The sequence below is a fragment of the Astatotilapia calliptera genome, chromosome 2 (assembly GCF_964374335.1).
Source record: "Astatotilapia calliptera chromosome 2, fAstCal68.1, whole genome shotgun sequence".
NCBI classification, from domain to species: domain Eukaryota; kingdom Metazoa; phylum Chordata; class Actinopteri; order Cichliformes; family Cichlidae; genus Astatotilapia; species Astatotilapia calliptera.
In genome coordinates, this window is record NC_137423.1 from 445,005 (window position 1) to 472,637 (window position 27,633).

The window sequence follows — 27,633 nt, forward strand, 5'->3', positions numbered from 1 at the left end:
TTACACAAGCAAGTGGCTGCAGTGGTGAAAACCAGCTTCTACCAACTACGCCAAATTTCCAAGGTAATGCCCTACTTACGACATAATGACCTTGAAAAGCTCATTCATGCTCTTGTTACTTTGAGATTGAACTACTGTGATTCTCTTTATTTAGGCCTCCAACTTTCCCTCATCCATCACCTGCAACTAATAATTGTCAGGGTCCTGGGACTGGGCGACCCAGGATCCCTGAGCAGTCATGTATTATATTATTATTATTATTATTATTATTATTATTATTATTATTATTATTGTTGTGTATTTTGGTGTTGCTCCCCCTTCCCTGTGCTTGTGTATATGTGTGTGTGGGTGGCTGAGCACTTGTTTATAGGCGGCGTCAGGCCTGGAGGGTGTGGCCCTGCAAGGGGACTGGCCACACCCGAAGCCACACACCTGCTGCTGATCAGGCCTCGTCGGGGGAGCTACTTAAGAGAGTCTTGGAGCTCCCACCGGCGCGGGATCATTGCATGAGACTCCACGTTAGTCACCCTGTCTAAGTTTAGTCAGAAAGTGTATGCCTGCCATTCTGAGTGTCCTGACAGCTGCCGTTATTGTTTCCCGCAGGGAGAGCGTGGAAGGCACGGAGAGCAGCGAGCACCGGGGGGTGCTGACACGGGAGCAGAGAGCACACGGACTATTCACGGGAGACACGACACGGGAGTCTGGGAGAACACGGGGATTTATTGTTACGTTGTTTTCACTCTGTAAATAAACACACTGCTTGAACTTTGAGCTCCGCGCCTGGGTCCTCCTCCTTCCCCACATCCCCACGGTGTGCCATGCCGCACCGTGACAGAATGATCCCGCCACTTATGGACCCAGCGGTCTCTGAGGAGAGGCTCAGGAGGGAAATTATGGACAAAGTGTACCGCATGTGTGACTTGTGGTGGGAGAAGCCAGCGGAAGGTTTGCGTCGCGCCGTGGAGAGGCGGCTGCAGGAGATGCTTTTTAAATTCCCCTGGCTGGTGGGCTCCCTTAATGCGGTGGTCCTGGACTTTCTACTTTCCACCCTCCACCTCCACTCTCCTCCTCAGGCTGCCCACCAGCTCGGACAGCTGGTGGTTTCACTGCCTGAGACGCCGGCCCCGACGTCTACACGGAAACGACGTTCGCGCCGCCAGCGTTCCTCACCGCAGCCACATCCACGGTCATCTCAAGAGCCGGCTGTGGTGAGTAGTACGGACAATTTTCCATTTCCCTCACCATCTGTGTTTGTGTCTGCAGTGGACGAGCTGACAGCGCAGGTAACATCACCTCGGTCAGAGGTCTTCACACCACTCGCTGCTTCACCATCTGCGGTTGTGGCGCTGTCGTCATCTCATCCGCATGTGGTCATCCCTCAGCCATCTTCTCCACCAGCGGCAGCCTCCATTCCACTACCCACTCCAGCAGCCCTGTCCGGAGGGGGCGACCTCACACGCGTCCAACGCCTGATGGACTGGGTAACTCACACCACCAACGCAAGGGCAAGAGTGGTGGGGTTAAATGCCATCGAGGCACTCCTGGAGGGAAACCCCTACCTCGGCCAGCTCAAGGGAGTTTCCGCCTGCCTTTGCACCCTGCGTAAAGCCCGGGGGGTAGTGCAAGCTCGGGAGACCTCAGACTTTGTCCAGCTGCAGCAGGAGCTCAGCATGCCCGAGCAGGAGCTCAGTGAGCCGGAGGAGCCCGCTCCGTCAGCTGAGGCGCTCAGCGAGCCGGAGGAGCTCAGCATGCCCGAGCAGGTGCTCAGCGAGCCGGAGGAGCTCAGCATGCCCGAGCAGGAGCTCAGCGAGCCGGAGGAGCCCGCACCGCCAGCTGAGGAGCTCGGCGAGCCGGAGGAGCCCGCACCGCCAGCTGAGGAGCTCGGCGAGCCGGAGGAGCCCGCACCGCCAGCTGAGGAGCCCGGCGAGCCGGAGGAGCCCGCACCGCCAGCTGAGGAGCCCGGCGAGCCGGAGGAGCCCGCACCGCCAGCTGAGGAGCCCGGCGAGCCGGCTGAGGAGCCCGGCGAGCCGGAGGAGCCCGCACCGCCAGCTGAGGAGCCCGGCGAGCCGGAGGAGGAGCTCTCGCTGCCAGCCGAGGAGGAGCTCTCGCTGCCAGCCGAGGAGGAGCTCTCGCTGCCAGCCGAGGAGGAGCTCTCGCTGCCAGCCGAGGAGGAGCTCTCGCTGCCAGCCGAGGAGCAGCTCAGCGAGCCGGAGGAGCAGCTCAGCGAGCTCTCGCTGCCAGCAGCCGAGGAGGAGCTCTCGCTGCCAGCAGCCGAGGAGGAGCTCTCGCTGCCAGCAGCCGAGGAGGAGCCGGAGCTCAGCGAGCCGCCAGCCGGGGAGCAGCTCAGCGAGCCGGAGGAGCAGCTCAGCGAGCTCTCGCTGCCAGCAGCCGAGGAGGAGGAGCTCTCGCTGCCAGCAGCCGAGGAGGGACCCGCTCAGCCGGAGCCGGAGATCAGCGGACCGGAGGGACCTCCACGTCTAGCGCGGCCTCCTCGCCATCTACGTCCGGTGCGTCCACGTCAGCGGTCGGCGCGTCATGGGCCTGGTGCCACGCCTCGCTGTTGCTCACCGGAGCAGCGCCGCCGCCACCGGACCCGTGGCAGGCCACCAGAACCGTTCCGCCGCCACCGGACCCGTGGCAGGCCGCTAGAGGGGCAGCGCCGCCGCCACCGGACCCGTGGCAGGCCACCGGAACCGTTCCACCGCCACCGGACCCGTGGCAGGCCGCCGGAGGAGCAGCGCCGCCGCCACCGGACCCGTGGCAGGCCACCAGAACCGTTCTGCCGCCACCGGACCCGTGGCTGGCCGCCGGAGGAGCAGCGCCGCCGCCACCGGACCCGTGGCAGGCCCCCTGAACTGTTTTGCTGCTGCTGCCAGACCCGGGGCCGTCCGCCGGAGCTGCTACGTCACCGCCGTTGGGCTCGAGGTAGGCCCCCTGAACTCTCTTGTTGTGTTGATGGGCCACCTGTGACTGTTTGTGGCGTCTTTTCGTTTTCTTTTTGCACCGCTGCGGGATGCGCGGTCTGACTCTGAGACTGTGGACTGGGTCGGTTTGTGGTTTTGTTTTGCTTGTTTTGGTTCTGGCCCTCCGTCCTGGTTCCCCCAGCCGCCCGCCCTGGGTTGGTTGTGCTGTTTTTTTGTTTTGGTTTTGGGGTCGTCGGGAGCCGACCCTTAGAGGGGGGGTACTATCAGGGTCCTGGGACTGGGCGACCCAGGATCCCTGAGCAGTCATGTATTATATTATTATTATTATTATTATTATTATTATTATTATTATTATTGTTGTGTATTTTGGTGTTGCTCCCCCTTCCCTGTGCTTGTGTATATGTGTGTGTGGGTGGCTGAGCACTTGTTTATAGGCGGCGTCAGGCCTGGAGGGTGTGGCCCTGCAAGGGGACTGGCCACACCCGAAGCCACACACCTGCTGCTGATCAGGCCTCGTCGGGGGAGCTACTTAAGAGAGTCTTGGAGCTCCCACCGGCGCGGGATCATTGCATGAGACTCCACGTTAGTCACCCTGTCTAAGTTTAGTCAGAAAGTGTATGCCTGCCATTCTGAGTGTCCTGACAGCTGCCGTTATTGTTTCCCGCAGGGAGAGCGTGGAAGGCACGGAGAGCAGCGAGCACCGGGGGGTGCTGACACGGGAGCAGAGATCACACGGACTATTCACGGGAGACACGACACGGGAGTCTGGGAGAACACGGGGATTTATTGTTACGTTGTTTTCACTCTGTAAATAAACACACTGCTTGAACTTTGAGCTCCGCGCCTGGGTCCTCCTCCTTCCCCACATCCCCACGGTGTGCCATGCCGCACCGTGACAATAATAATAATAATAATAACTTTATTTATAAAGCGCTTTCAAACAAAGTGCTGTACAACAAAAGCGATAAATAAAATAAAAGCGATACATAGCAATACAGGTAAAAGACACAATACAAGTTAAAAACAATAAAAATTTAAAAACTGAAAGCCATAGAATTAAAACATGTAGGATAGGGTGAACAAATGTGTCTTCAACTTAGTTTTAAAAACCTCCACAGAGCATGCCGAATATCTTGAGGGAGGTTGTTCCACAGAAATGGGGCACGAAAAGAAAAAGCACACTGTCCAACTGTCTTGTTTCTGGCTCTAGGAACCTTCAGAAAGCCAGAGTCCTGAGATCGTAGAGCACAAGATGGAACATAAAGGTGTAAAAGGTTGGAGAGGTATGAAGGTGCCAATCTGTTCATTTTTTGCACCATCTGTAGACCTCTAAAACCTTTCTTTGGTAGGCCAGAATCAGAATCATGTTTATTGGCCAAGTATATGTGCAGGCACATACAAGGAATTTGGTTCCAGTAGATGGTGGCTCTCAAGCACAGCAATGTAAATCACACACACACACACACACGTGTCTATATATACATTACACATGCGTACACATACATGCACAAAGCTGTGTAAACCAACTATAAATAACTAATCTAAACTTATATACATAAAATACAGAAATGAATGAGGTGGAATGAATACCACAAAATGTACATAAGGTGCAGCTGCAGTCTGGCAGTGGGAGCAGTGTGACAGGTCAACTGTTTAGAAGGGAGATGGCGAGGGGAAAGAAACTGTTCCTGTGTCGGGTGGTCCTGGTCTGCAGGCTTCTGTAGGCTTCTGCCAGAGGGCAGCAGATCAAAAAGTCTGTGTGCAGGGTGTGAGGGGTCTGTGATGATTTTCTCTGCCCATTTCCTGGTTCTTGAGAGGTACAGATCCTGGATGGAGGGCAGGGGTGCGCCGATGATCCTTTCTGCTGCCCGTACAGTCCGCTGCAGTCTGCTCCTGTTCTGTTTAGTGGCTGCACCATACCAGACTGTGATGGAGGAGCACAGGACAGACTCAATGACCGCAGTGTAGAACTGGATCAGCAGCTCCTGTGGGAGACTGTACTTCCCCAGTTGTCTCAGGAAGTATATCCTCTGCTGGGTCTTTTTGAGGATGGGGTTGATGTTGGTCTCCCACTTCAGGTCCTGGGAGATGGTGGTACCCAGGTATACAATTTTAAATAACCTGGCACCCAGCTACTTAATCAACCTGCTTGACCTATACATCCCCATGAGAGCACTCAGATCCTCTAACCAGGGACTCTTAATGTAACCAATGTCTCGATGGAAGAGTAGGGGTATCGTACGTTTGCTTTTGCCGCACCAAAACTCTGGAACAGCTTGCCGATTGATGTCTGTGCGTCGGAATCCATCCAATCCTTTAAATCACATTTAAAAACCCACCTATTTAAGCCTTCCAAACAACTTAGTTTTAAACTTTTCCCCGGTTCATTCTTGTTGCCACGTCACCATCTTATAAATGTATTTTCTTTTGCTGATGCTATGTTCCCCTGGGGGGGGGGGGGGTGTCTAGGCGGTGAGGGGGAAGTAACAAAAGTGACCGGGTCAGAAAAAGGAGTCAAGGAGGCGAGACAATTAAATAAAACAGTTTTATTGAAGTAATTCAACTAAAAGAGACGGACAAGCCGTTATCACCATAAAACACCAACAAAACACAAACAAAACTCAGGCGTTGGTCAAATAAAGCAAAAAGTCAAAAGGAAAGCGCAGCTCACTAGCTGGAAACCACACTACACAGCTCACTAGCTGGACAACACACTACACAGCTCACTAGCTGGAAACCACACTACACAGCTCACTAGCTGGACAACACACTACACAGCTCACTAGCTGGAAACCACCGCAAACACTCAGCTCACTAGCTGTACCCACACAAAATGGCACTCTGGCCCAGAGCTCACCCTGCTCTGGGCTTAAATACCCTTAATTGCTGATGGGAGTCAGCTGTACAAGAGGGAAAGGTGGTATCTCAGGCAGGGGAGGTAGTGGGACACGCCCACACAGGCACCCTCAGGAGAGAGAGAGAGGCTAGGGCCGTAACACTGATAACTGTATTTTCCTGCTCCTTTACTGCTGTAACCCCGCAAATGCAGCTCGTCTGTGAAGCACTTTGATATACCTGGGTCTTTACAATGTGCTATAGAAATAAAATTGAAACTGAAGATTGCACCTGGTGCCATTGCACATGAAGGAGACAGTGTGAGAGGTACAATTGTGTATGAGATGTCTGCATGTGTGTGGTCCTCTGCAGAGACCATGTTGTGGAGTCTGACAGCAGTGGGGAGGAAAGACCTGCGAAATCTCTCCGTCCCACATCGTGGGTGCCGCAGCCACTGAAGGAGCTGCATGGGGTGGGAGATGTTGTCCAACAGGCATGACAGCTTAGCCACCATTCTCCTGTCACTCACCACCTCCACTGGGTCCAGAGTGCATCCTAGAACAGAGCTGGCCCTCCGGATCAGCCTGTATTGTTGAATTGGTGATAAAAATCAGCACAATTGTACATGTGTCTTCAACCCAGCCACTCTGGGTTTCCTGTCAGGTGATCTGGAACTCGATGTGGGGGAAGCTAGGGTGCTGTTGTACTGATGGAAGGCAAGGCAAGGCAAGTTTATTTGTATAGCACAATTAAACAACAAGGTGATTCAAAGTGCTTTACAGAGACATTAGAAACAAAAACAAATAAAAAGCATGATTTAAAATTGATTAAAACAAGAAAACAAACTAACTAACTAATCAACAAACAAACAAAACAGTATATAAAATCAAAACAGATAAAATCAGAACAGTAGATAAAATCAGTAGTTAGTGTAAGTTTTGAAATTTAAGCTTAAAGTGTGGATTTGGTGCTTTATTCAAATGCAGCTGAGAACAGGTGAGTCTTCAACCTGGATTTAAATAAACTGAGTGTTTCAGCTGATCTGAGGCTTTCTGGGAGTTTGTTCCAGATATAAGGAGCATAAAAGCTGAATGCAGCTTCTCCATGTCTGGTTCTGATTCTGGGAACTGATAAAAGACCGGATCCAGATGACCTGAGGGATCTGGAAGGTTCATACTGGGTCAGGAGGTCACTGATGTATTTTGGTCCTAAACCATTCAGAGCTTTATAGGCCAGCATCAGAACTTTAAAGTCTATCCTCTGACGGACAGGCAGCCAGTGTAAGGACCTCAGAGCTGGACTGATGTGGTCCACTTTTTTGGTCTTAGTGAGGACTCGAGCAGCAGAGCTCTGAATGAGTTGTAAAAAACTGATGTTTTAGGTAGACCTGTAAAGATGCTGTTACAGTAATCAAGCCTGCTAAAGATGAATGCATGGACTAGTTTTTCCAGGTCCTGTTGAGACATCAGATCTTTGATCCTTGAAATATTCTTGAGGTGATAGTAAGCTGACTTTGTTATTGTCTTAATGTGTTTTTCTAAGTTTAGGTCTGCATCCATCACTACACCCAAATTTCTCGCCTGGTTTGTGGTTTTTAGATGTATAGATTGAAGTTCTCTGGTGACCTGTAATCGTTTTTCTTTGGCGCCAAAGACTATTTGTCACGGCTGGCGGAGGGAGTCGTGTGGTGTGGAGGAAAAGGAGGACCCAAAATGCAGCAAACTGATGATACGAGTGACGTTTTATTTACAGGGTGGTAGTGGCAAAAACAGGCAATGAAGCACGAGTAATTGCAAACGGAAACCTAAACTGGGAGAAACTAAGTGACAAACCTGGGACCATACAAAGGGGTGCGGGGCAGAGAGACGCAGAGACAGGAACACCATAGAACGCAGATGAATGTCGATTAACGCAGTGATACATGGATGAACGCAGACGAGCCGACAACGAACACAGACCGACACCCACTAAATATACACACACAAGGTAATCAGGTAATCACACACAGGAGGGAAGAACAGCTGAACCTAATACACCTGGGGACCGGAGGAGACAAGCTGAACACAATAACAGACACAGACCTTCAGAACAGAACAGGAAATCCAGAACACGAGCCTTCAAAATAAAACAGGAAACAGACTGATGTACAACACAACACGGGGACATGAACAGAGCACCAAGGACAGACACAGGTAGGGCGGACAATACACCAAACTTCAGGTTAACCCTAAACTAATACAGATCAGAAAAAACGCAAAACGCTGGGTCAACGACCCAGGACCATGACACTATTACCTCAGTTTTGTTTTTGTTTAGCTGGAGAAAATTGTGGCACAACCAGTCATTAATTTCCTCAATGCATTTACCAAGAGCCTGTACAGGGCCTTGGTCTCCTGGTGACATTGTGATATATATTTGTGTGTCATCTGCACAGCTGTGATAATTTATTTTGTTGTTCTTTATAATCTGTGCCAGTGGGAGCATGTAAATGTTAAACAGAAGGGGTCCCAAGATGGAACCTTGGGGAACTCCACATGTGATACTTGTCTGCTCAGATGTGAAGTTACCTATTGATACAAAGTATTTCCTGTTTTCTAAGTATGTTTTGAATGGAAGAGGAGAAGGAAGAGGGAGGTCCTTTTTCGGTCAGGTGGAGAGCAGCTACAACCAATCAAAGGGCAGTGGTGCCAGCAGCAGCTACAATCAAAGCATTGATTCTTTTCACTGGTTGTGTCTCTCTTGGAAAAGCCTTCTTACTGGGTCAACCTCCTCCAACATGGGGGAGGTTGACCTCCATGTTGGACCTCCACCACTTCCACAGATGATTCCAGGTTCAGGCTCCTTGACATCCATCCTGGTGCTCTGCTGTACCTGCTCTGTGACTCCTGACTGCTCTCACCTCCCATCGTTTTTGCAGAGCGAGCAGGTGTGGAAAATTTCTTTGATTAACTCATGGGTAGGAAGTAAAAACCTTTTCAAAATAAAAGCATGCAAAAATATATAAACCACACTACAAAACCAAACCAATAAAAGACAGAATAAAACTACTTCTATCACTGTTACATCAGTTTGAGGAGATCCTTCTGGTGACTGAACTGTAGAAACTGCTGTCTACTGTGTTTCCATGGAGAACCAGTGCAGTCATGTGACTTCACATGTCTAATTAGCATCCCAGTTCTGAGGCTGTCTGTGCACTGGAATCATTTGGTATTTTAAAACATTCTGTTTGTTTGTTTTCTCCAAGCAAGATACTCTAATCATTGCTTACAGCTCAGATTTCCCATGTCACTTATATAACATCAGACACATGGCAAAGAAGTATTTAAGACCACTAGGACAGGCAGAAAGCAAAGAAAGGCTTCATGGCCACCAGCAGAAACCACTCAGAGTTCCCACATTTGACCTGGTCCTCTCTTAACTTGTGTGCACTGATCTCAGTGTTACCTAAGATTTACATGTGATCTGTGATCAATAATAATAATAATGGATACTTTATTGATCCCCATGGGGAAATTACTTGTTTTTCTCTGCATTTGACCCATTCACTCAGTGAAGCAGTGGGCAGCCCACTAAGCAGGCGCCCGGGGAGCAGTGTGTAGGGACGGTACCTTGCTCAGGGGTACCTCAGGGTAGCCGTTAAGTGGATTCGAACCGCCGACCTTCCGATCATGGGGCGACCACTTTACCTACTGAGCTATCCCTGCCCCTTAAAAAATCTTCATGTTACTCGTGCACGGGAGAGACCGGACAGAGCGCCGTTCCTTCGTCTGACCCCAGTTGCTCTCGTCATCAGAGCAACCCCCTAAGCCTCGTAGAGAGTCCAGTCCAGTCATGAATAGATAACATGGTGCACAACCAGATTATATGCTGACTGCCAACCCTTTCATGTGATGTCAAATTCAAATTCAAATTTTATTCGTCACATACACAGTCGTACACAGTACGATATGCAGTGAAATGCTTAGACAACTGCTCATGACCTAAAGAAAAAAAAAGAAAAGGCTATGAATAAGATAGGAAATAAATATGAAAATTAAAAAGGGTAAATTTAACTAGGAAGGAATAAAATAAAAATGAAATATAAAAATTAAGTTTAAAATGAGATAACTGTACAACACAAATTAGAATGAAGGGTAAATTTAACTGGGAAAGAATAAGATAAAATATATAAATTAAAGTTGAAAATAAAATAACTGTACAACAAAATATACAATACACAGTATAGAAATATATAAGAATGTATGAAGAAATATAAATATATATATATATATACACACAATAACAGCAGCTGTACAAGTATTAACTGGAAATGAGGAAATATAATGTCCAGTGTTGTGCAATCCACATTATTTAGTGTCTTGTGCAGTGCAAATATGCTTAAAGTGATTTAAGTGATGAAGTGAAAACAATGTCCAGAAGGTCCAGTGTGTGTGTAAGAACTGTATGTGTGGGTCAGTACTGTGTGGTGGTGTGATTGAGAGACCGTATCGCCTGCGGGAAGAAGCTCCTCCTCAGTCTCTCTGTGTTGGTCTTCAGGGAGCGGAATCGCTTTCCTGACCTCAACAGAGAGAACAGTCTGTTGTTGGGATGGCTGAGGTCCTTCACGATCTTTCTGGCCTTGGTCCAGCACCGCCTGCTGTAGATTGAGTGCAGGTCAGGGAGCTCGGAGCGGATGGTGCGCTCAGCTGACCGCACAACCCTCTGTAGAGCTCGTCTGTCCTGCATGGTGCTGTTCCCGAACCAGGTTAAGATGTTTCCCGTCAGGATGCTCTCTATGGTGCACGAGTAAAAGTTCCTGAGCACCTTGGAGGGCAGTTGGAAGTCTCTCAAGCGTCTGAGGTGGTAGAGACGCTGACGGGCCTTTTTCACCACGGTGTTGATGTGACAGGACCATGACAGGTCCTGCGTGATGTGAACTCCGAGGCATTTGAAGCTGTCCACTCTCTCCACTGGGCACTCGTTGATGACAGGGGTCTGGTAGTTCCTCTCCTGCTTAGTGCTGAAGTCCACTATCAGCTCCTTTGTCTTACTGACGTTTAGAAGGAGGTTGTTCCTCTGGCACCAGTTCTCCAGATTCCTAATCTCCTTCAGGTAGGCCGTCTCGTTGTTATCAGAGATCAGGCCCACCACGACGGTGTCGTCAGCAAACTTGATGATGGTGGTGGAGCTGGTAGTGGCCACACAGTCATATGTGTACAAAGAGTACAGCAGGGGGCTCAGAACACACCCCTGGGGGGCTCCAGTGCTGAGAGTGGTGGAGGCTGAGACATGTCCGCCCATCCTTACTGCCTGAGGTCTGCCAGTTAGGAAGTTGGAGATCCACTGACACATAGATGAGCTGAGTCCCAGATGCTCCAGCTTGGTGGTGAGTGTGGAGGGAATTATGGTGTTAAATGCAGAGCTGTAGTCTATGAAGAGCATTTTAACATAATTCCCCCTTCTAGTGTCCAAGTGAGTGAGTGATGTGTGGAGGAGATGAGAGATGGCATCGTCTGTGGAACGATTTGGACGGTAAGCGAACTGTCTTGGGTCCAGTGTGTCTGGTAGTGAAGAAATGATGAAGTCTCTGACCAGGCGTTCAACACTTAGAGTCCCCCGAGAGCAGCAGTGCCCTTTCTACCTTTAAAACCCGCCTTCCAGCCAAATGGCTGGTAGGCTTTTAGCTAGGCTTTAGCTTCAGCCAAGTGGAAGCTAAATTGTCTAGTCATTCATATGTAAATTAGTTTGTTATCTGGGAATTCTGGAGGGGAGTGGGGGTGTGTGAATGAGGGGGTGGGGAAGCTGCTAAAAGCTGTGAACTTCCTTTTGTGTTTCATCTTGATGCATTCTCAATCATCCAGGGAAATAAATCTCCAAAAGTCACCAACTTGGAGTGTTTCAGTTTGCCATCTTAGGGAGAAATCAACACACATGGGTGTATGTCCTTTGTTGCTGAGATTTACTGATAAAAACAGTACAAAAAACCAACCATTTGTACACATATTTACAAATAATAATAAAAAGTGAGTGAGTACATTTCAACATTTTCAGCAATCACTCACAATCCTGGCACTGCCATGGTATCTGTAGTCTGCATTTACCACATGTGTATCTGTAGCAGTGAACACATCGCACAGTGGCATGATTGTTCTTGCATTTGTGTTTGACCTGACACATGGCTCTTTTTCCAGGGCTAGGTGTGGAGGGTTGTGTCCAAAGCAACTGTTCTTTTCTTGCCTTCTTCCCAGCTAAATGAGAGTGAGCCAACTCTCTTGCAAGCTCCCCCAGGTCCACCCGTCTTTCCTTCGTCCCGGTGCATGCTTGATACAGCACATGTGCATTCAGTGCTGCCATGTCAATCATGTTGTAAAACACGGCAACTGGCCAGCGCCGTGTTCCTCTGCAGACAGTGTACTCCCGAACCTTCCTTTTGGTAGTGTTGGGAAGCTGGGAAGAAGGCAAGAAAAGAACAGTTGCTTTGGACACAACCCTCCACACCTAGCCCTGGAAAAAGAGCCATGTGTCAGGTCAAACACAAATGCAAGAACAATCATGCCACTGTGCGATGTGTTCGCTGCTACAGATACACATGTGGTAAATGCAGACTACAGATACCATGGCAGTGCCAGGATTGTGAGTGATTGCTGAAAATGTTGAAATGTTCTCACTCACTTTTTATTATTATTTGTAAATATGTGTACAAATGGTTGGTTTTTTGTACTGTTTTTATCAGTAAATCTCAGCAACAAAGGACATACACCCATGTGTGTTGATTTCTCCCTAAGATGGCAAACTGAAACACTCCAAGTTGGTGACTTTTGGAGATTTATTTCCCTGGATGATTGAGAATGCATCAAGACGAACACAAAAGGAAGTTCACAGCTTTTAGCAGTTCCCCCACCCCCTCATTCACACACCCCCACTCCCCTCCAGAATTCTCAGGTAACAACCTAATTTACATATGAATGACTAGCCAATTTAGCTTCCACTTGGCTGAAGCTAAAGCCTAGCTAAACACCTACCAGCCATTTGGCTGGAAGGCGAGTTTTAAAGGTAGAAAAGCCAAATGGCTGCTCTCGGGGGACTCTAAGTGTCAAAGCACTTCATCACGACTGAGGTGAGGGCTACAGGGCGATAGTCATTGAGAGAAGCAGGGTGGGGTTTCTTTGGGACAGGAACAATGATGGACTCTTTGAAGCATGTGGGGATCACCGACTGACATAAAGAGATGTTGAATATCTCAGTGAACACAGGGGCTAGCTGGTATGCGCAGACTCTGAGGATACGACCTGGGATGCCGTCTGGTCCTGCTGCTTTCCTGGTGTTCACTCTCTTGGAGGCTCTCCTTACTTCATGCTCGGAGATGACGAGCACGTTTCCGGTGCTGGCAGTATCTTCCTGTCTGCTGCCGTTAGCGCCGCTAGCACTAGCGTTGTTGGAGTCCTTAGCTGCAGCCTCGAAGCAAGCATAGAAATGTTCAGCTCGTCTGCCAGAGTCACGGCCGCGTTCGCCATACCGGTTGTTGGTGGGTGTGCACTGATGTGCTGATAATTATATGAAAATAAAGTGCTCTTAAAAACACAGAATAAAAAGTCCTTTTCCCGAGTCCTGCCCGTGTCAGCCTGACCCACACAAACCTCCATCTCCAACCTCTGATACATCCGAGCGTGTCAGGGCACATTCACTTTCAATGCCATTGTCTGATGATGTGGCTTTGCTGCAGCTTGTGTTGTCCAAACTCCTCGTCTGCATGTAGCAAAAGAAGGCCTCCAATGCCACGGGCTTAATGTGCTGACAAATGTCAGGGAGGCCATGCATTAAGACAATACAGCTGCTCTCCTCAGCTCCAGACATTTATGAACTGTTGTTAAGAGAAGAGACACATTGCTCCAATGAAAGTCAAAGTGATTGATCTTTTTCTTAAAATGCTTCATTTTCTCACTTCAAACATTTGGATTTCCTTTACATTTCACACAGTGTGATTTTAGAAAGAGTATAATATTAAAAGATAGAAACATCCTGTGTCAGCACTGATCAAATATAAACTACAGAGTGGAACTTTTCACTGTGTGACATGTGCTGTAGGGGGGACGGCTTTGAGTCGTGTTGCATTCATTTGCACATTAAAGAATTTAAAAAAAGAATGAATATGGAATAACACAAGTGCGGCAGAATAATATTGACGTTAGCATATTTCTGTAAGTGGGTCTTTCCCTCAGGATACTGTGACCAAAGAGGAAAGAACATGTTGGAACTGAGGTGCAATGCCACTGCAGGGTGGAGAAGATGCAAGAATTTTGGAGGAAGGTGAAAGTGTACTGTGCAAGTTAGGAGTGGCAGGTTTAATCTAGGCCATTTCACACAGGTGGATTCACTAGTACTGACAGAATAATCTCCCTGAGCTCTCCCAGCAAAACAGACTCCCTGTGATTTAATTTGTCTTTCAATCACAAGTCCACAAGTGTTTCCAGCATTTATGATGATATTCAGAGATGTATGAAGTTTATAGTTACAGTGTATCACAGTAGGGTCATGCTTTGTTATGCAAACACAGATCAAAAGAATCTGTTCTTGTGCTGTAAGCTATCTGTCCTGATAGACCTCCTGCCAGAGGGTACTGACTCAAGGGTCCACTGGGGAGGTGGGCTGTGCTCCTCGTGAATTTGACCATCATCTCCTCAGGTTGTTGGCTCTGCATCAGGTCACCATATTGTCAGCCTCCCACCTTTAGCACAGTGTTCAGGCTTGTTGGGGTCGAAACTCATCCAAATTGTTGGTAGCGGTTCTGAAAACCTTCCAGTCATGCCTGCAGATCCTTCACAGCCTCCATGTGTTGACATAGAAAGACTGAGATACTGTCTGCATCCACCTCAGCGTCCAGCACTGACCCACACAGCTAGGTTTCCACGAAAGCAGCAAAAACAGAACACATCTTTGTTTTTCACCATCAGTAGCTGGGATTCATCTGTTTTCCTGCCCAGTGAGAGTGTGTGTGTTGGAGAAGCATTGTCCCAGTGCTATTCCTCCCTCTCCTTTAGTCTCACAAACAACAACAGTGTGGGCACCTTGAACTCGAAAGGCCAAAACATTAGCAGGTGGCTGTTAGAAAGCCCTAATATAGCTCTAATTTGTATGAGCTGATAATGTGACAAAACCCTGAGTTTAGAAATAAACATGAAACAAAATGCTGAGGTGGCTGCGAGCAGTGTTTCAGCATCAGCGTTCTACATTCAGGCCTTACAGTTAAGCTTATGTCCACAGTAATGCCTGTCCCCCATTGCTGGACACTCTTTGTCCTCACTCTCTGATAAGACAGCAGACTGATCCTGTGGAGAAAGGCCCACTCCTGGAGGCTGCAGCTGGAACGTGTCATGCACGGCTGGGATATCACATTTACTTCATGTCTGTGTGTAGGTGTCCCGACTTATTTACAGCAACATGTGAACAGAGAGTGATGGACAAAGAGGAAGACAGAGAGAAGATAAACCACAACAAGAAAGCACTCTAAGAGTTTCTTTTCATTTTCTTTTTTCTCATTTCATTTCCCTTCAGCGGCACCCTCGACGATCAGCAGGACGCTGTCTCTGCTGTAGCCTTTTAAAACTCCTCCCCTTCCTGCAGCCCTGTGACCCTGCAAAACACACTAGTTCTCATCGCTACTGTCCTACTGCACAGTGTGGCTGACATGCAGTACATAATGAGGCTGTTGATCAGCACTAATTAGCCAATTCGTTAACCAGCTGCTGAGGGTTCTGGCTTTTCTGCTTTCTCTGTGGGCCGTGCTGTGTTGTCAAACAAAAGCAAGTACACACATGAGTTTGATCACAGTACAAATCTTCCACTAAGATTTGGTAACACAACACAGTCTACAAGCATTGCACTAAATGATCAGATGAAATTACTTTGTTTTGTTCCATTTACAACTCTAAAGATGATGTGTGATGAGCCCAAACCCGAGCACATGGTAGTGACACAAGAACAGGCCCTGAGCACCAGATCCACAGAGGCAGGACTTTTGTGTGATGGCTGCGAGCTCATCTGAATCCTCTTTGTTGTAATTCTGGTTTCACGTTGAGCCAAACCTTCTCTTGAGTGTAGACAGGCCAGTTCAGGTGCAACATTGTTTTACTGAAGCATAGGGCCTGAAAAGACATTGTGTGGCTGGGAGCACACTGGAGGTGGGTGGATGAGTCCAGTTATTGACAGTATGAACTGTTTCGTTATCAGGTCGATATTAACACAAAAGAATCGATACTTTGTTTCTATCTTCTAAGTTTGGTATGCATGCAACTGAGTGGTGTAAAAAAAAGTAGACCTGACGTGTGCATCGTAACATCTAAGGTTAGGTTTAAAAAATCGATTTCCCTGATTCAAATCAATTTTAGCTATCGATTCATGAAAATTTTCAATATAATTGGAGATTATGTATCGCAATTTCAGGAGCGGGACCACGCCTTCAAACACGCTCCTTCCAGTTGTCATCTATAGAGGTTCCCCAAGTTCTGCAAGCTGTTCATTCTCGTTTACGTGCCCCTCCCTCCTTGTTCTCAATTCTTAACTTCTTCATTTCTATTTAGTACACGGGGATCTACCAGGCCCGGGAGCCGTCGCCAGTTCCCAAACCGCAGCTCAATTCATGTCAAAGCATTACCTTTACCTACTAAAACACTGTCAAACCTAAAATGAGGACGTGGAAATGTATTTTAGCAGAAACGCCAGAATCTCAGGTTAAAGGTCACAAAACTATTTTTACAACCATCAAACAGCTAAAACAGCAAATGAGAGCAGAAACAACACAAAGCACAACCATCAGGTCGCATACGCAGACTAACCTCACCTTTGTGTTTGCAGTAATCATTGCAGGATGGAGGTGAGGTCCCCAGCCCAAATGTGAGAACCAAACAAGGGTTTTCTGGATTAAAATGATTAGTAAGTGCCAGCTGAATATCTGTCTGCACATTCATCTTTTACTCACGGTGCTCTTAGTACTTTTCTCCTCTCTGCTTTGCTGTCCTTACAGCTTTTCCACATCTCTTTCTAACGTCTTAGATCTTTCTTTATTTCTCTCCATACTCTCCTTTTTCTCTCCTTTCATGCCTCTTTCATTTCTCCCTTCATCACCCTTTTCCTCCCATTCTTTCTTCTCCTCAGATCTCTTTATTTATTTAATTTGTCAATTCTAGCTAACTCGCCATGCTATGCGTTCATTCTTTCCCACAGTGCTCGGCATTTGGTCACTTCAGCTTTAGCTGTGACATACTAATGACTGTCACCAGGCCGTAGGCCGACCCAACAGATGGACCCAAGTGCAGATACAAAAACAGACGGTGATCTTTTTACAGGTTTTACTGATACAGGAGCAGAGCACAATTAATTTAGTGAGTGTAATGCAGTACAACACAAGGGTTCGGGAGACACGGCATGGGGCTCGGCGCGAGAATATACACCAGGCTGAGAGACGATGTAATACAGAGGGGAAATGTACATGAAGACAGAGGAAAAACACACTGCAGCATGAAGGAGGCAGACTGTGGGGTGAGCTACGTGCAAGTGGAGTGAGTTCTGGCTTCAGGGGGGTGGGTGGGAGTTTTCCTTTCCAGCCTGAGATGGAGGTGATTCCAGCGCGGGCAGGAGAACAGGCAGCTGAGATGAGCTAAATCCAATTTCCTGAAGTAGTGAGGAGCTGGTTCAGGACTGCAAGCTGTAGGTAAGGTAAGGGTGGAAACTACGCAAGCTGTTGGCACAAGGAAGTGAGGTAAGTAAATGAGATGGAGCTGAGGCCAGATTGTCACCACTGGTAGCTGACACTGGGCTTAAATGCAGCCGAACTGATTGCTGTTGATGAAAGGCAGGTGGGTTTGAGTGGCCAGGACCCCACCCTGAGGCAGATCTGGGAAAACTCAGGAGGAGACGGAGAAAACACCAGCCGCTCACTCAGACCGTGATCAACAACACCACCGAAACATCCTGTTCTTTGCTGCTTTCCAGCTCCACTGGCACCAACAGTGACTCCATCACTGAGCTGATGGATGCTGACAGGTTTTGGTGTAGGTGGTAGCTTCACTTTGTCCCAGTGACACATCTCTGTCAGTGGACTAGACTTGTAGTCAAGACCGCCTAATCCGAGACCAAGACAAGACCAAGACCAAGTTGAGACGAGACCAAGACCGAGACCGAGACAAAAGTCTTTAAACTGCAGCCAGATGCTATTCTGTGGAACCAGCTTCCAGTTTGGATTCGGGAGACAGACACTATCTCTACTTTTAAGATTAGGCTTCAAACTTTCCTTTTTGCTAAAGCATATAGTTAGGGCTGGACCAGGTGACCCTGAATCCTCCCTTAGTATTTAGTATTAGTATTTATTTATTTATTGTCATTGTCAAGAACAATGAAATTGCGTTTGGGGCTTCCATACAACCCAAAAAAAAAGAAGAAAATAATAAATACCCCTTAAAACCCAAGTGTACATATTTAACCCAGTGTGACTCCAATGCAATAAGACAATCCTTAGCAATAATGTTCGTAGAAATTCAGACAAAGACCTGAGAAACATGACAAAATACAACAATGCAACCCATTCAATATTATTGTACTGTGAGATATGATATCAGATATGATAGTTATCTATTTAAGAAAGAGGGGGGGGGGGGGGGCAGGAGGGGGAAGAGAATAAAGATATGATGCACCAATGCAGACCAGTTCATTGCTATTAAGAAGTTGGATATGGTTATTGTCCGTGAGAGGGGGGCAGAGAGTTCAGGAGCCTCACAGCCTGTGGATACAGGCTGTTGGCCAGTCTGGATGTTCTGGCCTGTATAGACCTGTACCTTCTCCCTGAGGGCAGCAGATGGAAAAGGTGGCGCGCAGGGTGATGTTGGTCCCGCAGGATACTGTGCACCCTCCTCAGACAGCGAGTGGGGAAGATGTTACTGATCTCTGGCAGACTTGTTCCAATAATTCTGCCAGCTTCTTTCACCACCCGCTGGAGTGGTAGTTATGCTGTAATAGACGTAGGCTGCCGGGGGATTCCCATGATGCATTGAGTTTTTCCTTTCCAGTCACCTTTCTCACTCACTATGTATTAACAGACCTCTCTGCATTGAATCATATCTGTTATTAACCTCTGTCTCTCTTCCACAGCATGTCTTTATCCTGTCTTCCTTCTCTCACCCCAACCAGTTGTTGCAGATGTCCCCGCCTCTCCCTGAGCCTGGTTCTGCCGGAGGTTTCTTCCTGTTAAAAGGGAGTTTTTCCTTCCCACTAGTTTTTTAATTAAGCAGCAAGGCAGAACAAAGTCGGGCCTGTTTCAAGACACAGGGACTAAACCCCAATTCAACCAGACCCAGAACTGATCCAGAATTAAAACAGGACTACAACAGTAACCAAGACAGAACCAGAATCAGAACTAGATGATAATAGCACTAAAAATCATCATAGACCTGCACTACACTTATTTTTTAATTCTACCAAAGTACAATATTTAGATTGAGAAAATTTATATAATTATTTAGCCTCGTTGTGCAAACATGCTGCATAACTTAATAAATATAGAATTTGAAAAGTAACAAATGGTATCTAAAAAGAAACACTAGATACTAGGTACATGTTCTGATGAGTTTTGGCAAACAACCATTTGACTAACATGTGTGTCTCACCTGCTCTTGTTCCATCTCTGTTCTGTCGTCATTCTCTCTCTCCTTCTCTGTTCCTCTCTCTCCCTCTTTGTGCTGACAATCAAGCCAAACACCAACATCATCAAATATACAGTTGAAACCAGATATTTACTCTTCAGATAAAAACACAAACACTTTTTTAATTGTAACATCAAATCAGACTAAATGTTTATTTTTTTAGATTGATAAATATAAAAAACATATTTGTTAACTTTAAGAGTAAAGAGAGAAACTGTCTGTATTTCTTAATTGCAAATGGCACCAAATTGTATTCAAAATTGAGCCACACTTATGGAGCTCCACAGTTCTTTTCCTGGTGTTTTGGTTGACATCTCTTGATGTTCCCATGTCACAGAAACAGGCTCTGTGTTTTGCCTTATATGCATCCACAGCTGTGCCACCAATTTGCTCACATGGACTCTACGAACCTATCAGAAGCTTCTTCAGCTCAGAATGGAATCGTCTGGAGTTTCTTATTAATTAACAATAAGCTTAGTGTACATGTACTCCTACATTTGAATAGACAGCTCCCTCTTTTTATTCTGACATTTAACTAATTCAAAAGATATTTCAACATTTATTTATCTAAAACAAAAGTTTACTCTAAATTGATGTTTAACAGTAAAAAAACGTTTTTATGTTTTCTCCCTAAAGTGTAAATATCTGGTTTCAACTGTGAATATACTGCTGTGTATTGAAATTCCTCTTGTTTTGCATAGAAATATACTGAACAACATACAAAGCATAATATATAAAATAACATCTACCTGAGTTTTTTCTTTGAAAGAAGCTCCTTATGTCCATTGTTGTGTTCATCAGTACACAACTGAAACCGATTTAGAGAGTTTGTTTAGCCGTGGAGGGTAACAACTGAAAATATGAAATGTAAGCTAAGACTCTCTAAAAAATCAGCATTGCTGTTCGGCTTTTTATTTATCCATTTGTTGATTCACTCGAAGAGCAAGTAACACAACCAAGTGATCAGTTTGATATCAATCTTTTGTGATACACCGTCATATTTACATTATTAGTTCAGTACGAATGATTTGCTTTGGTACCTGCTCAAACTTAAGCTCTCCTCTGTCTGCAGCAAACTCGCAGGCAAGATGAGACCAAGACCACGTAAAAGTGGTCTCGAGACATCCAACTCTACAGTGGACTGATGATGAGTCTTGGACATATCTCTGAACTTCTTTGTTTTGCCCTTGCTTTGCATTCATTAGTCGCTGCCTTCATTGCCTTTTTGGTCTCCTTTGCCCACCATCCGTTTTCTCGCTCTTTATCCTTCTCATACACATTCACCTTCATTTCATTTTATTTCTTCCATCATATCTTATGATGTTACTACTCCGTCCGTCCCCATAACCCCGACCTTTGTCTGATCTCCGTCCTCACCCCCCTCTCCAACTCTCTGTCTTATTCCCGGGACTTAAAACATCACAGACAATAAGCAGCGATGTCTTTTGCACCAAAGGCCAGAGGAGATGAGGAAGTGTGCCTGGGATGCACGATGCTATGAAGCAGCAGGGGTTTCCGAGTGCCCTTCTTACCAAATGCCAACATGCTCAAGCAGTTTCTCCTTTCCACCCTTTTCCTTTCAGTCTTTTGTTTTCAGATTTACATCATCATAATTACTGCAGCGATGTCTGGCTCCTGTCGGGGGAATGAGGTAATCAGCTGCAGAGAAGTATTCTGCCCTTTGTCTTTGTGAGCCCGAGGATCATCTGAGTATCAGTCTCGACTAACTACATTGTCTAAGACAATGCTAACAACACAAACAAAGCATTTAGACCAACTGTTCTTCCCTGCACATCACAAAGAACAATACAAAAACAATGCACAGCCTTGTGCCCTGCTTTCTTTGCTTTCCTGCATCTTAATTTATGGATGTTGGGTCTTCCCGCCATGTCCTCCAGCCACCAAACACAGAGCTGTCTGGGAATTAATGTAGGCTGGAGGGATTCAGAGCTACAGGGCACAAAAGGCAGGAGAGGTGGATGGATGAATGGAGGACAGGGAGCACTCTCTCCTCTCTCGCCTTAAATTACCAACAACACCGAGCTGAACGTCCTCCCTCTTCCGTGCATATGTTTGCATACTAATTAGGTCAAACGTCTGCCTTCTTGGAAGAGTGGGTGACTGCCTGTCCTTTTGTTTCTCCACCCCTCTCCCTGTAAAACATTAACATGGATGAATAAAATGGCCTCCTTGGGTGTAAGCACACTTTCTTGTGTACAACACACATGATAGGTGACAAACACCAGCTAATGCTGGAGTTTCTTTCAGTTTGTAGATAAACGATGTGCTGCTTTATAAGCCAAGCACAGCCTGTTCATTTTAACAGCCACCAGCATCCTACCAAGATCAGGGCGAGAGCTCTAAAACCACGTGTGCTGGACACTCAGAGACGTTTTCAACAGACTGAGCTGTCTGAGACTAAAACGTGAAACACTGCAGTGATGACCAGTAGCTGTGTCTTTAGAGGGATTCTCCACTTTAAGCTTAGTTCAGTTAAACTTTGCACTAGTTCCTCAAAACACCAGTTTATGTGTTGGGTTACTAAACAGTCAGACTACAGGGAAGCGCCCAGGCATGAAATGAAAATATTCATTTTACCGAGAGTTTGATGTTGAGTTACATGAAGAGCGTGCACAGACAGATCTGTGGATGAGTTCACTCCACTTCTGTCAATCTCCTGGGTTTGAATGTTTGTCACAGGTGTGGACGGGACTGTGGAGCAGCAGCTGTATTGTGCTCTGCTAATCCAACTTACCACTCAAATGGTTTCAGCCTACAACCTATATTTGATCATAGATTTATACACAGAGGGCTGTTTTACTGCAGGGATGTCCAACTCCAGGCCCCGAGGGCCGGTGTCCTGCAGGTTTAAGATGTGTCCTTAATCCAGAACAGCTGATTAAAATGACTAAACGACCCCCTCAACATGTCCTGAAGTTCTCCAGAAGCCTGCTAATGAACTAATCATGGGATTCAGGTGTGTTGACCCAGGGTGAGATCTAAAACCTGCAGGACACCGGCCCTCGAGGCCTGGAGTTGAACAGCCCTGTTTTACCGTTTAGAATCAAGTATTAACCTGACATACATGTCTCTGACCCATGAGCCTTTAAGCCAGCTATAGTAACCTGAGAAAACCCACACAGGCGCAGAGAGAAACTCCAGACGGGGAGGCCTTAGCCAGGGTTCAAGCCAACTGTGAGACAGACAGCAGCATTACGTGTGGCCAATAAGACCAAACATCCTCCATAAACGTATGTAAGACAAACATAACTCATATAGACTAAGGCTGAGAAATTTCTCACTGTCTAAATCTGTCAAATGAAATTTGTAAAATAAACTATTTAAATGCTTCTAAGTTAGGATAAAACCAAGGTTATCGTGCTTGGCAAAGAAATAAGCAGATGTTTACTCTGCAGTAACACAGTGAGGAACCTCGGTCCTCCTCATCCAAGGTGCTGGAAGCTCAGTTATGCTAACATGAGCTGTGCAGAGTGTGAGTGAGAGCAGCTTGCCTCAGGCTAATGATTCACTTTGGTCTGAATGACATCATTTATTCTTTCACTGTATTTATCCCGGGCCTGTTCATTTATTATTTTACTAATGAGCAGCAACTTTACATCCTCGGGTAGTTTGATATCACAAGCTGAGCTTGATTTCTCCTTACAGATGATCATAAAGACATGACGGTAAATGTTATTAATGTAACAGCGGTATGGGATTAGGCTGATACTCCAACCTTGGCTGTGGGTGTAGCTGGAAGGAGCTGGGTTAGCCCCCCCCCCCCCCCCCCCCCGACAGCCCTGACACTGTTTCCTTTGTGAACCATGGTGACCTCGAGTGTGGAGCGGTCAGCACGGAGAGCATTTTAAACACGACCCTCCCTGACCTAACTGTTACCGTCACACATGTCGCTGCCCACACAGCTTTCACTCTTCATGTGTCCACACAATCTGTGGATGGATTGGTATGTGTGTGTGTAGCAGCTCACACTCTGCCCTTTACAGTCCCACATGTGACACTGTTTTCATTCTTTCTAAACTCCAGCAGCGCTGCATTGTGGAAAGACAAATCCCCATTCTCTCTTATCAGCCCAGCAAATTTTTCAACTGACTCGACATCTCGTTCCCTGACTTTCCCAGGGATCGGATTAGGACGGCTGGAGAGATAACAAGCAAAATCCAATTGACATTAACATACCTCAGCCTCACGCGGGAAAATGGAGTGAGGAGGAAAAATTCCTTTGAGTTGCTTGTCTTCCAGCAGCCTCCTTTTAATTGCATTATTGTTAACGAGGTGCTGATGCAATTACAAGAAAGAGGCCCTTTTTCTCTTTGTGCTTGTGCTCACTGTGCTCGGGTCAAATTCCATCTCCTGCTGCTTCAACATTGGCTGTCTGTGCACTGCATGTCAGGAGACTGCAGCGTGCTGCCAGGATGCAGTTTGTTTATTTCAGCGCGAGAGGAGCAGCGTGGCACTTGGGGGGCTCTCCGTCGTCCCACTCGTTCTCCTGGATTAGAACGGGTTTAATCACACTGAGTGTGAATATTCATGAGTGGAGGATCTGAGGGTGTGACAGACAGACTGACAGGCAGAGCGCCGCACTCTGCATTACACAAATGAAGAAACACTGTAGTGTGCACACATGATGGCTGAAGACGTGATCGGGAAAGAAGATGGAGCCTAAGTCTGCTTATTGCTCAGGTCATACTGCAGAGCGATCTCCAGATAAAAACTCAGTGAGTGTGTGGAAGCCAGCCTGACTGCTGCTGGTGTGTGAGCTCATGCTGGCATCTCATCCTTATACAAGGCAGCAGATCAGGCAGCTGCACTTCCAGCATAATGATCATTACTGTGTCCCTCCTGGACACGCACACTTCAGGACCGTGCACGTTTGTTTTACATCATATTAATTACATGTTTGAAGGTGGGAAGTCTTTTAAATAGATGTAGCACTTCATGTTGTTGGATGGGCCAATGAACCCAGAATGTTTCTGCGTGTCCTTCTTAATAGAGCACTTAGATTGTCCAATCAGATGCTCCAAGCACAACGTAAGTCTCGACTGAAGTCGAGCGGTGACCGGGCCTTTGCAACCGTGGCACCCAGACTCTGGAATAACCTCCCTGTTCATATTCGTACCGCCGAGTCTAGCCAGTCTTTTAAATCACGTCTTAAAACCTCTTTTTACTTTGGCTTTTGATTCTAACTAGTTGGCTGTTATCTGCCTTGTTGTGTTGTCACCTATTGTTTCCTGCCCTGTTTTTATTGCTTTGCTTTAATTGTCTCATGCTTTTACTGACTGTGAAGCACTATGGTCAACGTTGTTGTTTTTAATATGTGCTATATAAATACATTTTGATTTGATTCTTCCAGGTAGTCCACACACTCATGAACAGGGCGGCTGCTTGAGGTAACAGCCTGTAACTGTCCTCAGAAGGGTTGAGTCAGGGCTGTTTTGGTAGCTGATGGACTTACAGTGGTCATGATGCGGCTTCATGTTCTGTGTGGCTTAGGATGTTCTTGTGTCAGATACAGTGAAAGGAACATGTGAGGCTGGTGTAGCATGTAGTGAACAGCACTATGTTGTTTCAGTCATGTAATAACATCAAGCTAGCACGGAGAACCCGTCGTTCTGCCTGAACCGCACCTGTGACGGCCACAAACCACACACAGGTATCTATCAGAGCAGAGCTTCCTTCAGGCTCTGTGGTCACTGAGCTGAAGTACACCTTTACTTTGTTTTATGTGATTGTCTCAGCGATGAATAAATGAATCAGCAGGGTGCTGCTTCTGCTGAAGCTCAGAGGACACACACATGCTTCCTTCTCTCTGAGCAGCTTTGGATAGCAGCTCCAAATGTGAGTGGCATCATGGCCACATCACTCTGCTCCTCTCCGTGTGTGCTAACAGCTGCAGCTGAAGACCTGCCAGAAATAAACCCCATCGCTGTGCTCTACGAGAAAATGCGGGGCACTTGGTGCCGCCCACCCTCACCCATCTCAGTTTTTCTCATTTACTCCCCGAGTGTAACCCTGCTCACAGATAAACAGCAGCTCAGAGTTTTGGAGGGGAAAGAAAAATATGTGGGCTTTAAATTCTGTCTGTGTGTCTCATGGATTTAACGAAAGTTGGGGAGCATATGTGTGTCAGTGACAGGGGCCTGTGTGGGTATTTATATACCTCCTCAATGAGTCACGGCAGGGAAATCACATTAGCTGTGGCTGCACCAACCCCAGTGGACTCTTCCACAGGATCCTCTCTCTCCAGTGTTCCCTCTGTGTATCTCTGCATTTAAAACACACCAGCCCCCTTATTTTAATCCATGGAGGTCCTGAGAGAAGTCGTGAAATATTTTCAAGCACAGATGTCTCTAAATAAGTGTTGTGGCATGGTGGGCGCTTAATGGCATGTCATATCCTGCCAAGGCTAAGTCAGCCTGTGTAAGCCCTTGAGGGAGTTGGGGTTTGAAGTGGGCTGTTTGGGGACTGGCTTGTGATAGGACTGGAGTAGTATTAGCCCACGAGCATGGAGAAATAGCTCCACTAACGATGCTCAGACTGCAGGTACAGTGCAGAGACACAGTTTGGCATGTTCTTCAGTTTACAGTCGTACTCGTCTTCTGTCTGTTGGTGCGAGTCCAGCAGATTAAAGCTGTCCTCATAGCCCGAGCTTCATTGGTGACTGAAGCAATTCAGAAATAAATGTTTTAAATGAACATTTGGTGGATGTCGTCCTGTCATAGGAGGGGAAACGGGAAAAGAAAATCCATCGGAGTGTGTATTTGTGAGGACGTTAGATAGAAAACACTTACATATAGGAAACCTGTGTAAATATGATGTGTTGAATGAAGTACTTTGAGTACTCAGAAGAGTAGAAAAGCACTGTACAAGAACTGGCCCATTCAGTATTTACCTCCAGAGGATGTTCAGCATTCGTTCGTTCCCACCTCTCTTGTCCTTTGTAATCACACGGGTCGCCCTCAGACCAGAGAGGCCAGTGCATGACTCAGGCCCGGAGCCCGTTTACTGTTGCAGCATTAAACACAAGGACAGTATATCTGCTGATGTTAGACAAATGGTGCGGTTTCCAACTGATACGTTGCCAGCTGTAATAAGCAGAGAGATGGGCAAAGTGGAAAATGAAATTATAAAGTTATAGGTAACTTTTTGGTTCCAAACTGTTGCATGGGTGGGCAGCCCCAGATTGCCTCTGTGACACATTAGATGATTGAATCTAATGTCAGAGGAAAGAGTAAGCATCTGATGGACCCATTAAGGGCTTTTGTTGTTTGTTTTCTGACTGTGATGCAAGTGCTGTGGTTGATCATATAATATTTAACCCTCCTGCCTTCTTGGGACCTTTTTGTGCCACTGCTATGTGTTAAATGGCTGCCATTTCCACTGTGTTCAGTGGAATATAACCAAACTTGCCACAGGATAGTTTTTACCTGTCAATGTTAATATTCCAGTGTGAATTCCTTAAATCAGCCTAAAATGGCTGAGCAGCAGAAATCCCCACACCCATCACCCTGGGGACCATTTTCTGCCCATTGACTTCCATTATAAACGCTATTTTTCAACCCCAAATTATCATCATATGATTTTATTTTTTCTTCTTTTCTTGGATGTCAATGAAGACTCAGGGCCTTGAAGTTTTAATTTTTAAATTGCAAAAAAAATGCAAAAAAAATAATGGCAGGTCAAAATGTATGTTGGTGCCAATCTTTGGTCCATCTAAAGGCCTACTTATAATGACAATCACATATTACTTCAACTGGTTTTTTGTGGAAATATTTAGTTTCGTTTTTTGGTTTTTGGGGCTTATAACACAGGGCGCTCATGTAATAACACTGGGATTTGAAGGGTTAAAACAACGAAAATATAATTAAAACTTTACATGAATATTTCAGGGAGAAGTAGTTTTACAAGGTTGGCTAATTTAAAGTGGAATAAAATATGGATATATGGTCTTTTTATGGCGTGGCTGAGAATGGTCCCTAGGGTGATGGGTGTGAGTTTTTTAAAGGATGGCAGGAGGGTTAAGAGCTTGGTTTTATTTATCATGGAGAATGTTTTCATTTTATTTATAAGTCTTTCTGGCCTTTTAAAATGGGGAGGGTCTTTCTAAGTCTGTAGTGAGTTTGATTAGACGCCCTGAGCTTGGTGATGTCTTTTTAAAAACACATGTCTGCAGGTTAGCTTTTTGT

The 27,633-nt window shown here is 46.5% G+C and overlaps 1 protein-coding gene across 1 annotated transcript; it reads left to right on the plus strand.

Moving 5' to 3' along the window:
• Positions 1–200: 200 nt before the first annotated feature.
• LOC145429995 (uncharacterized) lies at positions 201–3,651 on the plus strand. Its single transcript, XM_080304175.1, has 3 exons — positions 201–518; positions 604–3,506; positions 3,592–3,651. Exon 2 carries the CDS (start codon positions 819–821, stop codon positions 3,024–3,026), a length of 2,208 nt encoding a protein of 735 aa, XP_080160301.1. The 5' UTR covers positions 201–518; positions 604–818; the 3' UTR covers positions 3,027–3,506; positions 3,592–3,651.
• Positions 3,652–27,633: the final 23,982 nt, after the last annotated feature.

Bases quoted from the DNA above. Each gene is read 5' to 3' on its own strand.
- LOC145429995 (XM_080304175.1), top strand. From the start codon at position 819: ATGCCGCACCGTGACAGAATGATCCCGCCACTTATGGACCCAGCGGTC.